The following is a 14,727-nucleotide window of genomic DNA, read 5'->3' as shown; positions in this document are numbered from 1 at the left end:
TTCCAATGAGTCAGATCTTTGCATCAGATGGCCAAAGTATTGGAGCTTCAACTTCAGCATCAGTCCTTCCAATGATTATTCATAGTTGATTTCCTTATGGAAGGAGGTTTGTAACATTGTACAGGAGGCAGTGACCAAAATCATCCCAAAGAAAAAGAAATGCAAGAAGGCAAAGTGGTTGTCTGAGGAGGCTTTACAAATAGCTGAGGAAAGAAGAAAAGCGAAAGACAAGGGAGAGTGGGAAATATACACCCAACTGAATATAGAGTTCCAGAGAATACCAAGGAGAGATAAGAAGGCCTTCTTAAATTAACAATGCAAAGAATAGAGGAAAACAATAAAATGGAAAAGACCAGAGTTCTCTTCAAGAAAATTGGAGATACCAAAGGAACATTTCATGCAAGGATGGGCATAATAAAGGACAGAAATGGTATGGACCTAACAGAAGCAGAAGTGATTAAGAAGAAGTGGCAAGAATACACAGAACTGTATAAGAAAGGTCTTAATGAGCTGGATAATCACGATGGTGTGGTCACTCACCTACAGCTGGACATCTTAGAGTGTGAAGTCAAGGGGTCCCTTAGGAAACATTATTACAAAAAAAAAAAAAGCTAGGGAGGTGATGGAATTCCAGCTCAGCTATTTAAAATCCTAAAAGGTGATACTGTTAAAGTGCTGCAATCAATTTGTCAGCAAATTTGGGAAATTCAGCAGTGACCACAGGACTGGAAAAGGTCAGTTTTCATTCTAATGCCAAAGAATGTTCGAACTATCATACAATTATGCTCATTTCACATGCTTGCAAGGTTAGGCTCAAAATCCTTCAAGCTAGGCATCAGCAATATGTGAACCAAGAACTTCCAGATGAACAAGGTGAGTTTCAGAAAGGCAGGGGAACCAGAGATCAAATTGCTAACATTCGTTGGATCATAGAGAAAGCAAGGGAATTCCAGAAAAAAGTCTGCTTCTGCTTCATTGACTATGTTAACGCCTTTGACTGTGTGGATCACAACAAACTGTGAAAAATTCTTAAAGAGATGAGAGTTCCAGACCACCTTATCTGTCACCTGAGAAACCTGTATGTGGGTCAAGAAGCAACAGTTAGAACCATATGTGGTTCTTTGTGGTAATTTGTTATTTTTCTGGATTGTGTGACATTTGTAGTCGTTTTCGGAAAAAAAAAAAAAAGAACCATATGTGGAACAATTAACTGGTTCAAAATTGGGAAAGGAGTATGACAAGGCTGTATATTGTCACTCTGTTTATTTAACTTCTGTGGAGAGTACATCATGTGAAATCCTGGTCTGGAGAATCACAAGCTGGAATCAAGATTGCCGGAAGAAATATCAACAACCTCAGATATGCAGATGATATCACTCTAGTGGCAGAAAGTGAAGAGAAACTAAAGAGCCTCTTGATGAGGGTGAAACAGGAGAGTGAAAAAGTTGGCTTGAAACTCAACATTAGAAAAAACTAAGATCATGGCATTTGTTCCCATCACCCCATGGCAAAATAGAAGGAGGAAAAAGTGGAAGCAGTGATAGATAATATATTTGGGGTTCCAAAATCACTGCAGCCATGACATTTTAAAGACATTTGCTCCTTGGAAAGAAGGCTATGACAGACCTAGCCATTACATTAAAAGACACTTGCTCCTTGGAAGGAAGGATATGACAAACCTCTGTATTAAAAAGCAGAGACATCATTTGCTGACAAAGGTCTGTAGAGTCAAAGCTGTGGTTCTTCGGTAGTCATGTATGGGTGTGAGAGTTGGACCATAAAAAAGACTGAATGCCAAAAGATTGATGCTTTTGAATTGTGGTGCTAGAGAAGACTCTTGAGAGTTCCTTGGACTGCAAGGAGATCAAACCAGTCAATCTGAAAGGAGATCAACCCTGAATATTCATTGGAAGGACTGTTGCTGAAGCTCCAATCCTTTGGCCACCTGATGCAAAGAGCTGACTCATTGGAAAAGACTCTAATGCCGGGAAAGGTTGAAGGCAAAAGGAGAAAAGAGCAGCAGAAGATGAGATGTTTAGATAGCTTCATCGACTCAATGGACATGAGTTTGAGCAAACTCCAGGAGACAGTGAAGGACAGAGAAATTTGCAGTCCATGGGGTCACAAAGATTTGGACACGACTTAGCAGCTGAACCACAACAACAGCATCTTTGCTCATTTTTCTGTCTTCCGTTTCTTTCCAGTGGACAATTTCTGTTTTGGCCATGACGAAAATGTTCGGTGTTTGCACTGTCACGTCTTACTGTTATGTCACTATCCACATGTTTTTGAGCACTTGAAATGTGGCTAGTGTGACTAAGGAATAGATTTTAAATTTTCAGGTCTTAGTCCTCAGCTTACGTGATCTTTCACCAATATTTATTTAATTACTAGTCTTTCCCTCTTTTAAACAGTTTCTTCACTTTGCTTTCAGGACTGTACATTTCCTTGACGTTTTTTTTTTTTTTCTTATTGCTCATTCCTTCTCGACCTCCTTAGCTGGTTCCTCTTCAGCTGACTAACTTCTGAATGATGATGTGCATCAGGGCTCAGCCCTCTTGGTCCTCTTTGGTGAGTGTGTGTATTTATTCTCTTGGTAATCTCATATTATATCTTGGCCTTTATGCTGGTGACTTTCAAGTTTATATCTGCATCCTAGATTTGTCTCCTATTCCCATGTCTCTACCCCTTTATTTGACCTCTCAGTCTTTGGCTATCCAATAGGCATCTTAAATGCCATGCGTCCCAAAGTGATCTTTCCTCCAAGCCTTTTCTTGCCCCAGAAGTCCCTTTCTCAGTAAATGACCACTCTATTCTTCTATTTGCTTAAGCCCCCAAATTTTGTAGTTATCCTTGACTTCTTGTTTTTTCATACTCCATATCAGTATATCTTTAGTTATCTCTTGCTGTGTAAATTGCCACAAACTTAGAAGATTAAAACAACACACATCGTTACCTCATAGTGTCTGCTGGTTAGGGGACTAGGCATGGCTTAACTGCAAGGTGTTCCCTGGCCTGTGTTCTAATTTAGGAGTTCAACTGGGGAGGAATCCACTTCTAAGCTCATTCAAGTTGTTGGCAGAATCCATTTCCTGGTGGTTGTAAGACTAAGGGCCCTGACTTCTTCCTGTTTGTCAACTGGAGGTCACCTCATAGTTCCTGGAGGCTGCCCAGAATTCCTTATCACTAGGGTTTTCCCAGTAGTAAAATGAAGTAAGGTTGCTTACCAGGCCACAAGGAGAGTCTTTTGACTGAGCCTGCTAGCAGGATAGAGGTCATGAAAATGACATCTCATCATCTTTGCCATATTCTGTTGGTTAGAAGCAAATCGTGGTTCCTGCTCACATGTACACGAGAAGGCAGGGATCATGAGGCCCACCCTAGTGTCTGTCTGACACAGTATGTCAGCAGATGTTGTTAGTCCTGCCCTTAAAATCTATCCCTAACCTAACCACTTCTTACTACTTCTAGTGCTGCCACCCTGAGAAGTAAAGGTAAAGTTAAAGTTAGGAAAGTGATCGTCCCTTCCATTTTATACTAGATATTATGAAAGTCGTATATTCTACCATTTATGTGATTGTTAGTACCTCTGCCTGACATCATCTTCACTTGAAGCAAGAAATCTGGGAGTTATTTTGATATTTCCTCTCCTTCACCTCCTTTTAACATTAATCTCTTATCCAGCCCATCAATTCTGTCACCAAATACATGCATATTCATTCTTTTCTCTCTAAGACCAGCTTGTCAGTGTATCATCTAGGCTTCAGCAGTATGTTCCTATCAAGTCTGCCTGCTTTCATTCATTCCTGTTAATCTATTTTGTAAATATCAACTAGAATGCTTTTTTTTAGGGTATACATTTTATCATTTATGGCCTTCTTAAAACCTTTCAGTGGCTTCCCATGGGATTTAATGATTCTACCTGATGTGACCACTGCTTACCTTCTGATACCCAATTTGTTCCCCTCCTGCCCCCACCAACTCTCTTTCCTTACCTAAAACTCCTTACTTATGCTTGCTGTTCCTTCTAGCTAGACTGTTCCTGCCATTGTACCTCAGGGCTAATTTCTTTTACTCTTTACATACCCTATCAGTTAACTGTGCCATAATGAGCTCCTCCCTGATAAGCCAGTTCAGACAAGTGCTCCTTGTTTTCTTTCATATTTCTCATTTCCTTTAGAGCAGTGTTCATGATTTTTAATTCTACTTTAATTCTACCAATATGCCCATTGTTGTACTTGCTCGTTTTCTGCCTTTTCTACTATGCGTTCTCTAAGGTTAGAGACCTTGTTTATTCACTCAGTTTGGCTTAGTGCCTAGAATGTGCTCCAGTAATTATTTATCAAGTGAATGAGAGACTAATGAATTATCTGTTTTCTTCACAAATATTTGTTCTTAGAAATACTTTTGTCACCTGTTACTTTTATTTGATTGGTATACCTCATAAGCCACATTTATTTTTTAATTTTAATTTATTTATTATTTTGAGGATATTACATAGTTTATTGCCTACAGATTATAATGGGTGATTATAATTTGTAAGCAATACAAGCTTCATCCTCATCTATAGCTTTAACTGGTACAATAATTCAACTTAGATGTATTGCATAGGATATACCAACAGTTATGTTAATAACCAAAAACCTCCATGACTTTCCTTGGGTGACTTTTTAACAGTGAATTCCGGATCACAACACAGTAACTGTCAGTTCAGCTACACCAAGGTTTCTGAAGACAGTGGCTTCTCCACCCAAGCAGGTTGTGAATAAATTTCAAATGGAACCTAGCATCACTCTGAAATAATTCTAGCTTCATACCATTGGGGTTATTTACGGAAATGGCTTCAGAGTAGACTAACTTTGCACAGCACATTTTTAATAAAAAAGACACATTTATTCAGCATTATGATCAAACTATTACATTTAGCAGTCAACAGCATGGGTGCAAAAAAAAAACAACCCCACTACATTAAAACCCTTTATTGGAATGCTTTATGCTTTCCATAGAACAGAAATTGAAATAACCTGTTACACAGTTAGTTGCAAATACAGTCCTCGAGTTTTTCACGCATACACATGAGTGTTGTCTAAAACGTATCTTCTTTGTAGCAGCTGGGCCCTGCCACCACTGTACTTGACTGAGTTCACAAGTCTGTTATAACCTGTAGCTTCCCTGTCACTTCTCTGGCTCTCTTCTTCTGCTAAGCTCTGTTTCCTGGCAATAATTAAAACCTTCTGCAGCCTTCTGCCACTGCCATAGCTACTGCTGTTGTTGGAACCACCATGTCACCTTAGTTTCATGGTTTGGCTAAGTATTGGCCTCCACCACCACAGGGGCCAGAACTTCTACCACCAGTTTCCTCCTTTCATGGGTCCAAAACTTGAAGATTGATTATTATAATTGCCAAAATCATTACAGCCTCCACTACCTCCAAAATTGCTTCCATCATTACCAAATCCATTATAACTATCCCCACGTCCATCATATCTACCACCACCATGAGGTACCACTGAAGTTTCCCCCACAACCACAGTTGTCACTCACATTACCAAAGTTTCCAGAACCACTTCGACCTCTTTGGTTTGATGAAGCACTAGCCATCTCTTGCTTAGGTAGGGCTTTCCTTACTACACAGTTATGGCCATTCACTGTGTGGTATTTCTGAACAGCAATCTTGTCTATGGAGTCATTGTCATCATAGGTTTCAAAAGCAAAAGCCTCTCTTTTGCCACTGCCTCAGTCAGTCATGACCTACGTTTTCCCCTACTGTTCAAGATAATCTCTTAGATAATGTTCTTCAGTGTCTTCATTAATGCCACTAGCAAAAATCCTTTTCATAGTTAAATGGGCACCAGGACTTTGAAAATCTTTTGAGTTCCACCTCAAAGACGTGGAACCAAAGTTCCCTCTTTGGTTACACATCTCTTCCATCCATTTTGTGACCTTGCATTCGTGGCTGCATCCACCTCCTCCACAATGACGTACCTGATGAACATGGAGCCTCTGGAGCACTTGGGTGTTTGGATCCCCCGTCACCACACAGTCTGTGGGCATCCCTGTTGCCCAGAAGGACTCCTCAGACTCACATCTGTTTTTTTTCAAAACTCAAACCTGTGATGAAGATCTTCCATAATTTTCCAGCTCTTTGGGAGACTCTTGACTTAGACATGACAGCAGTGGAGGAGGGAGACTTTAACAATGCCTACTTGGCATTGCCCATGGGCAGAAAGGAGTAATCTAACGAATATATCTCCACACTTATTCTTTAGATTTTTAACATGTTTTCTACTTGTAGTTGATCAAAACATGATTTTACAGCTTTATGTATTTTGTGTAAATACTAATATAGTTTCAAATAAATTTTTACTGACTTATGAAAAGTAAATATAGTGACACCTTTTAGAAGAAATATTTTTGGAACTTTAGATCATAAATTTGATCATCATCGACACTGTTAGATAAATATATTTCAGGAATTACCCTCACTCTGTTTTCTCTACAACCCTGTTAACCCCAAAACTTGTTACATTAAAAAGCAGTTCCTATTTTATGTCACCCAAGGGTCCTCTTGTAAAACAAATGGCCTTGGTCTTCTGGTTTAAGATTTCCAATTGAAACTTCATCACTGAATTTCCTTTCCTTGAGCAAAAAGTGTTTGTTGTTGTTGCTGTTTTTTAAGTTAAAAAAAATATAGTGAGAAATTGAGCAACTAGGTAAGGAGTATCACCTGATCCAATCAACTTAAGACAGGCACATAGGAACAGTAAGACTGACTCCTTCTTTACCCTGCAGAAACCATATGGATGAAATTCTGCAAGTTCACACTAATAGCCCCAAATCTAGAAAGAAGCAAACTGATTGGGTATCACTGTGGGGTTTTTTTGTTTGTTTGTTTGTTTTTAACCCTTTTAACTAAATAGTAGAAGTAGTAGTTGATGAGAAGGATCAGTTAAAGAGTGGGGAAATAGATCAAGTGGCTGACCCTACCCAGAAGTCAGAGCTTCTGTGTAATTTGGATATCCCAAAATTTGATCTCTGAGGAAGGACACTTAAACAAAATCTCAGAGGCAAGTAGACTTTGGATATATTATTCTAATAGACTGAACACACCACCCACATCTGAGCCCTAACATTTCTTCAGACTTCAGAGAAGGGGATAAAACATAAAATGCCAACTCTCACACTAAAACTAGGATGGAAAGATTAACTTGTCTTAGATACAGTGGAAAGAGGAAAAATCACACATACTTTGGGAATGTAATATTTGAAGAATAATCTAACCACAGCAAGATGAAAGAAATGACATTGTAGCAAATGCAAATATCTATGGTGAAAAAAGTAAAAAGGAAAGAACACAGCATATAAAACTGACAAGAACTAATCAGAGGAAAAGTAAACTTGAAAGCAGAAGATTTCTTCCAACTGCTTTGTGCTATGAATCAAAATAATGAGAATCTGAATTCAGAAAACAAGCTGAAAGACAAGAAGATAATAATAACAAAATGAGATGAAATGAGAGGTTACACATACAAAGAAATACAAATAAATTACATACAGCAAAACCTAGAATGAAAATTGAACTGCTGACACCTCATGAGACATGCTTCCAGTGAACACAGATAGAGGTAATTAGAGGAAAGCAAAGATACGTGGGAGACAGAAGATCCAATATAATATAGATAATTGCTGTGACTGAAGAAAAGAACCTAACAGAACAGGTGGATTGAAACAGCACAAGATGTTTCAGGAAGAATTTTATAATTGTTCAGTGATAAGACCTAATTTGATCAAGTTATTGGGTGGGAAACCTCAGGTAGTCCTTTGCCTCCCTCTGGCTGAGATCATGTTCAGTCTCCGCAGAGTGTATCCTGTGGTGGATGGCTAGAAACTGTGACTGAAACACCAGGCCACTGGGAGGGGCAGAGTATGTGCCCTGTGGCAGGATGAGCATTGTGTTACCAGCTATCCGGGAGGAGTTTGTGAGAGAAATGGCTGTACCTTTATGGAAGACACCTATTTCTGAATTCCTGAGGTTTGTCTTTGCTTAACTGCATGTCCAGGTCTTAGAACTAGTTATTGAATATTCCTTTATCTTGGACTCAGTTCCCATAAGAAGGAGCATTTATTTAGTACATGGTGTTTCTTACATTTTATTGCATCAGCATTGTTCTTGTCTTATGTTTGCTTCTCTGTGTTGTGAAAAGAGTGACAGCTTGTTACATGTCTTTTGGCAGTTCATCTTTACCAAATTATGGGGACCTGCCAGCACCGTAGTGTCTCTGACCAGCTCTTGGGCTGACATGTTGACTGAGGAAAAGTAACATGCATTAAGATACAGATTGAGCACCTTCCATGTCACTTGAAAGAGACATGAATTGGGTCATGTGGAGACTTGTTTCTGTGCTCTCACCGTTTCCTTCTGTTTTTGTGTTCCTCTCTTTCAAACTTGAACATAAGATATATATGTGTTTTTCAGAAGTCATGCTAGTTCTTCTCAGGAAACACTTTGTAGATTGCCATAAAAGTTGCAGTAGTATGCAGTCCATTTTGTTAAAAACATTTATGCAGATGCGTTTAAATTATTTATACCATAAGTAAAGTATGGTACTGTGTCTTTAAAAAAGAAAGTGAGGTGGGGAAAAATAGAGAAATGCATTGATTGATTGAGAAAAGGAGGGAGGGAGGAAAGAAAGGAGAGGGAGAAAGAATGAGAATGATTGAGACTTCTTAGACTTCCAAGCAGAAAAACAAACCATGCAAGAGTGGAAAAAAATCAGACTGGCCTCAGACCTCCATTGGCAACATTCAGTAACAGCAGCATTCAGGGGAGCAGCATCAGCAAGATGTTTGGGAAAGAAAGGATGGCCCATGAGTATTATACGCATTCACCTGTCAAGCTAGCAAGCAGATATTCTTCAACATGAAAGAATTTAGGGGAAGGTGCACATAGGGGCTCCCCTTGGAAAAGCCATTTGACAGTGAAATCTAGCCAATTAATAATTAAAGACTCAAGAAGGAGAAGTTGTGGTAAGAGAATGTGAGAGGATTGATTCAGCTAAAATGTAGATACAGTACTATATAACTCTGAAATCATAGTTATAGAATGGAATGTGCATGATTTGAACCTGGACAATGTAAATATAAAAATTGGGAGAAGAAATGGGAGGAAATATAGGTACTAATGTTTTCAACTTTCAAAGCAGGAAGTTAGTGGAGTCTGTCCAGAATTAAATTATGTATAATTTTACAATGAAATTGAATTTACTCTCTAAATAATTTTTCATGTATTTTTTAAAATATGGAATATTAAAATACATAAAATAATAGCTGGTACTGATTTAAGTGTTATTTGTATTTAATGAATGTCACCATTTTATGTTCGCTTCAGATCATGTATAAAATATTTTAAGATAAAGTGAAGGGTTTAGAGAAAAATAATGAATGCTAATACATTTACCATTCAGGTTAGAAAATAAAACATTGTTAACATAGTTAAGACCCCTGCATGCCCCACGAAAATCCCAGAGGCGATCAGTATCCTGAGAGTGTGGTGTCATTTGTTCACATACGTGTCTTTAGATTTTGAATATGGGCTTCCCAGGTGGCGCAGGGGTAAAGAATCTGCCTGCCAGTGCAGGAGACACAAGAGACTTAGGTTCAACCCCAGGGTCAGGAAGATCCTCTGGAATAGGAAATGGCAAGCCACTCCGGTATTCTTGCTTGGAAAATTCTATGGACAGAGGAGCCTGGTGGGCTACAGTCCATGGGGTCCCAAAGAATCGAACACAACTGAGCACATAACACGCAAGAGACTTTTGATATATATGAACATATTTAGCATTAATAAATTTTCTGCTTTTAGTTTTTATAGAAATAATATTCTGCAGTTTGCTTTTTTAGCTTAACATTGTTTCAAGATTTGTGTTAATAATATGTTGCTTGAGCATCTTTATTTTTTACTCTATTATATAGATGTACTATAATTGATTAATCCGTTTACTATTGATGGATACTTATTTCCCTTTTTGCTATTATGTTGTGATAAAACATACCTTATTTACATATAATAATGTTTTTCATAGTTTAAAAAATTGCATTCAGGAAAACTTATAGAAAGTAAACATTTAAAATATAAAAATAGCATTGGTTCCCCTTTGGTTTCTTTTTTCTATTAAATTATATAGATTTAAAGTTAACACTTTATGAAAATTATCACCTATATTATGATCCCCTTTGTATAAATGTATATTATCAATCTATTCTTCTATTTGTATGTATCCATAAAAAATATCTGGAAGAAAGTTTACTTAATAATATTCATTTCTAAGTGACAGAATATGTGGTCATTTTGTATTTTAAAGGTCTTTAAATGTATTTGTACTATAATTGAAATGGTATAATGATATTCTAGTTTTCTTGAAAATGTTACTTTTTAAAGTAAATGGGGGGGGGAATGAATTGAAAGAGTAGCATTGAAACATATACGTTACCATATTTAAAACAGATAGCTTGTGGAAACTTGCTGTATAGCACAGGGAGCTCAACCCAGTGCTATGTGACAACCTAGAAGAGTGGGATGGGCTGGTGAGTGGGAGGGAGGTTCAAGAGGGAGGGGACATAAATATACTTATGGCTGATTCCTGTTGTTATATGGCAGAAAGCAACACAACATTGTAAAGTGATTATCCACCAATAAAAAAATTTTTTTAATATAAATTAGGCAAAGAAAAGGAAAGGCTAGGAATTTTTTTAAACCTAGTCGTCATCCCTTTTTCAGTATGTGTCTTTACTTTTATATGGGGCTTTTCTGATAGCTCAGTTGGTAAAGAATCTGCCTGCAATGCAGGAGACCCCGGTTTGATTCCTGGGTCAAAAGATCCACTGGAGAAGGGATAGACTACCCACTCCAGTATTCTTGGGCTTCCCTTGTGGCTCAGCTGGTAAAGAAGCCACCTGCAATGCGGGAGACCTGGGTTTGATCCCTGGGTTGGGAAGATCCTTTGCAGAAGGGAAAGGCTACCCGCTCCAGTATTCTGGCCTAGAGAATTCCATGGACTTTATAGTCCATGGGCTCTCAGAGAGCTGGACACCACTGAGTGACTTTCACTTTCACTTAGTTTTATATGGCTGAATGAAAGAAAAGTTATAGTAATGAAAGTCCCTTGACTATAATGCAACCTGCAAGTGATCTAGCGTACGGAAGTTTTCAGAAAACGCTAGAAAATTCAGTTGGTTTTCTTTTTCGCTCCCAGACAGTGTAGCCCTGCTGCCCCTTCCTGAGTTCTCAAACACCTAATAGGCCCAGATACTAGGTTTGTTTGCTCAGGTGCCTCCCCACATCCATCATAGATTTAACGAGCATCTCCAAAGTGGATTAGATTACAGATAAAGACTCCAAGATGTTCTGTTTCCTTGTTTGGGTGAAAATATGATCTGTTTGTTTTGTAGGTATGACCTTGCTTCTAGGGAGTGGCTTGCACTGAACCGTTCTGTGAACAGTGTGGTTGTTAGATATGGCCATTCTTTAGCATTATACCAGGTAAAATGTCTCCACTCTGTACTAAGCTAGAAACTCAACTCTTCCATAGTTACATTTATCTATTATGGGATTGATAGCTATTTAATGTTGGATTTTTTCCTGGTCTTTTTTATTGTGGTAAACTATGCGTAACAAAATTTATCATCTTCACCATTTTTAAGTGTACAATTCAGTGGTAGTAACTTCACTCATAATGTTGGAGTCATCATCACCATCCATCTTTGTAATTCTGTTGATCTTATGAAATTGCAATTCCATGCTCATTTAACAATAATTCCCCATTCCCTCCTCCCTCTTACCCCTGGTAACCCCCGTTCTTCTTTCTCTTATTTTGACTTCATTGTTGGTTTTAATTAGCGGAAAGCTTTAATATTTGAGGGGTATATAATTGGTTAAGTTAAAGTTGAATCTAACCTGAGAGATTTAAATGGATTCATAGTCAAACTGGGATATTATGAATATGGTACTAAATGATTAATAATTAATTTAGTGTAGATTAGCTTTTACATTCATTAGCAAGTTTAGCCAAGAATTACAATGTAACTGAATAGTCATTTTCATTTCCCTGTTTTGTAGTTTATTTCAACTTTATTTTTCCAAATCATTTTATATTGTAAAAAATCTTGTATGAGGAAATCCAAGAAAAGTGGCCAAGTATTAGGGGTAAAAGTTACGATTTATTTTGTTCTTTCTCCATCCTTTTCCTAATAATTTACTGAAAGGTACTTTTCACTAACACTTTTTAAGCTAAGAATAATATTGAGATTTTGAACTGTTCACTTTTCTGTGTTTAGAATTGATCCTTTTGATATTTTTTAGAATTTTGTTTACATTTCTTCCCCCAGGATAAAATTTACATGTATGGAGGAAAAATTGATTCAACAGGGAATGTGACCAATGAGTTGAGAGTGTTTCATATTCATAATGAATCATGGGTGTTGTTGTCCCCCAAAGCAAAGGAGCAGTATGCAGTGGTTGGGCACTCGGCGCACATTGTCACGTTGAAAACTGGCCGAGTGGTCATGCTGGTTATCTTTGGTCACTGCCCTCTCTATGGATATATAAGCAGTGTGCAGGAATATGACTTGGGTAGGTATATTTTTTTCAGTGAATATTTTTTGAATGTCAAGTTTAAAGTAGTATGTAATTGTTACTGTCAATTTGGAAGGGAGCCAAAGATGGCACTAAATGCTAACAGATTGAAGTTTGGCCACCTGGATTTGTATTAAGTTTTAGGTGGCCTTCCTTTAAAAATGATTAGAGAAAGTTACGTGTATCAAGTTTCCTGAAATCTCTTTTGTCTTAAGCTAATTAGTAATTTTAAGTATTTGAGAGGAGGATCCTGCAACATTTGGCTTGAACTGTTTGCTCTTTCCAGGTAAGAACACATGGAGTATATTACACACCCAGGGTGCCCTTGTCCAAGGCGGCTACGGCCATAGCAGTGTCTATGATGATAGGACCAATGCCCTGTATATTCACGGAGGCTACAAGGCTTTCAGTGCCAATAAGTACCGGCTTGCAGATGATCTCTACAGATACGATGTGGACACCCAGATGTGGTGGGTGCTTTTTCTTGAGCTTTCACTTAGGATGTGGATTCTGTCAATTGCTGGGAAAATTGTGCTCCAGTTTTATTTTCGAGCCTTTCTGATACTTCTCTTCATCATTATAAACAGAAATTGTGAAATAAGCAGAAGGTGATAAAGTAGTAGTATCTATAATTTTGTAGTAAGTTGATTAGAACCTTGTGTTTTGTTTTTTGTTTTTACTGTTTTTCTGTTTCCATACACTCAATACCACTGTAAAATTTTAGTTCTTCGGAGTCCTAAGGAATAAACTGTTCTACATAGCTGAGTTTATGCACACTGTTGTAATTAAGTTTGCTTTTTAACTTTTCTTGATGACCAAGATATTGTCATTGGTATCAGTTATTGGCATCATTCCATGAAATCATCAAACAGAGATTGTCTCAATACCCAAAAGATTAGAGCTCTCCTCATTCTACTCTCTTTTGGTGTATATAAAGTATGCTAATCTTATTAAATATATGGCAAATTTGAGTTACGAAATAATTATAAAGCAATAGTTTCTCTGCTTTTTGTATTTCCTTACGTATTTGAGACCCCACTATGGATACATTGTATATTATCTATCATTAAAATTGTTATTTTTAGTGACTGTGTAATACTCCATCATGTGGGTATACTGAGCCTACACAGTTGAAAGTTTTGGTTTCTAGCCCTTGTCTTATTCATAAAGATTGTATGTAAGCTTCCATCTGTATTTCACATGATTTCTACTCGGAAACTAGAATTATAGAGTGATAGGGTATGAATATTTTTAAGACTCAACATAGTTTATCAAAATTCTCCTAAATCTTTTGATTTTACGTGTTTATTGTTGAGAAAGTTACTTATATACAGAGAAAAATGTAGAAGTATTTGCACATTTGGATCTGAAGTTAAGAAAATGGTTATGTTTGTATTAGCAAATAGATGATAAACATTCTAAAGAACTAACCTTGTATTTATTATTTTTAAATAAACTCAAAAGGACCATTCTTAAGGACAGCCGATTTTTCCGTTACTTGCACACAGCTGTGATAGTGAGTGGAACCATGCTGGTGTTTGGAGGAAACACACACAATGACACATCCATGAGCCATGGGGCCAAATGCTTCTCTTCAGATTTCATGGCTTATGACATTGGTAAGTTGCCCAAAGCCATTTTAACTTCAAAAATCTTTTTTGTCCATAACCAGCATTTTAAAAGAAACAGAAAATATCTGTAGTTAAAAGTGGTCAAGGTGTTTGAAAGAGATCCAAATGGAATTTTTTTTATGTTAATTTGAACATAATTTTGACTGATCGTAATATATTAAAAAGCATTACTTCTATATCGGATTCTTTTAAAGTCCCTCCTTTGATGGGTTGGGGTGATTGGGCTCTCCTGTGTTATAAATAAAAGCCTTATATAGTGTATTATATAATTGTGACCACCAGCATTGTGTTAAGTTGGTTTAAGTCTAGCTTTATTCATTCCCTTGAAACTGTTTTCACACATGCTTGATGTAATACTTGGACAGGCATGTTTTAAATATTTGGTGTGGTAATCGTATTGACCAGAAGAGGGCAATATTGATTCATGCAAAGCAAATATTAGAAATTCTTTTGTGTAAATATCAT

General features: G+C 37.3%; 1 protein-coding gene across 2 annotated transcripts in view; it reads left to right on the top strand.

Annotated features, from left to right (window-relative positions):
• Nucleotides 1-14,727, top strand: part of ATRN (attractin) — a 174,077-nt gene that overhangs the window by 65,247 nt on the left and 94,103 nt on the right. For both annotated transcript variants that reach the window (XM_081558874.1, XM_081558873.1), the window contains exons 7-10: nucleotides 11,449-11,539; nucleotides 12,385-12,628; nucleotides 12,918-13,101; nucleotides 14,096-14,250. In XM_081558874.1, coding sequence (XP_081415000.1) covers nucleotides 11,449-11,539; nucleotides 12,385-12,628; nucleotides 12,918-13,101; nucleotides 14,096-14,250 — 674 coding nt within the window. The remainder of the gene's footprint in view (nucleotides 1-11,448; nucleotides 11,540-12,384; nucleotides 12,629-12,917; nucleotides 13,102-14,095; nucleotides 14,251-14,727) is intronic.

This window comes from Giraffa tippelskirchi, chromosome 13 (assembly GCF_054371585.1).
Source record: "Giraffa tippelskirchi isolate mGirTip1 chromosome 13, T2T-mGirTip1v1.2.pri, whole genome shotgun sequence".
In the NCBI taxonomy this organism is placed as follows: Eukaryota; Metazoa; Chordata; class Mammalia; order Artiodactyla; family Giraffidae; genus Giraffa; species Giraffa tippelskirchi.
Note: the sequence above shows the minus strand (reverse complement) of the source record. Positions and strands in the feature narration are given on the sequence as shown.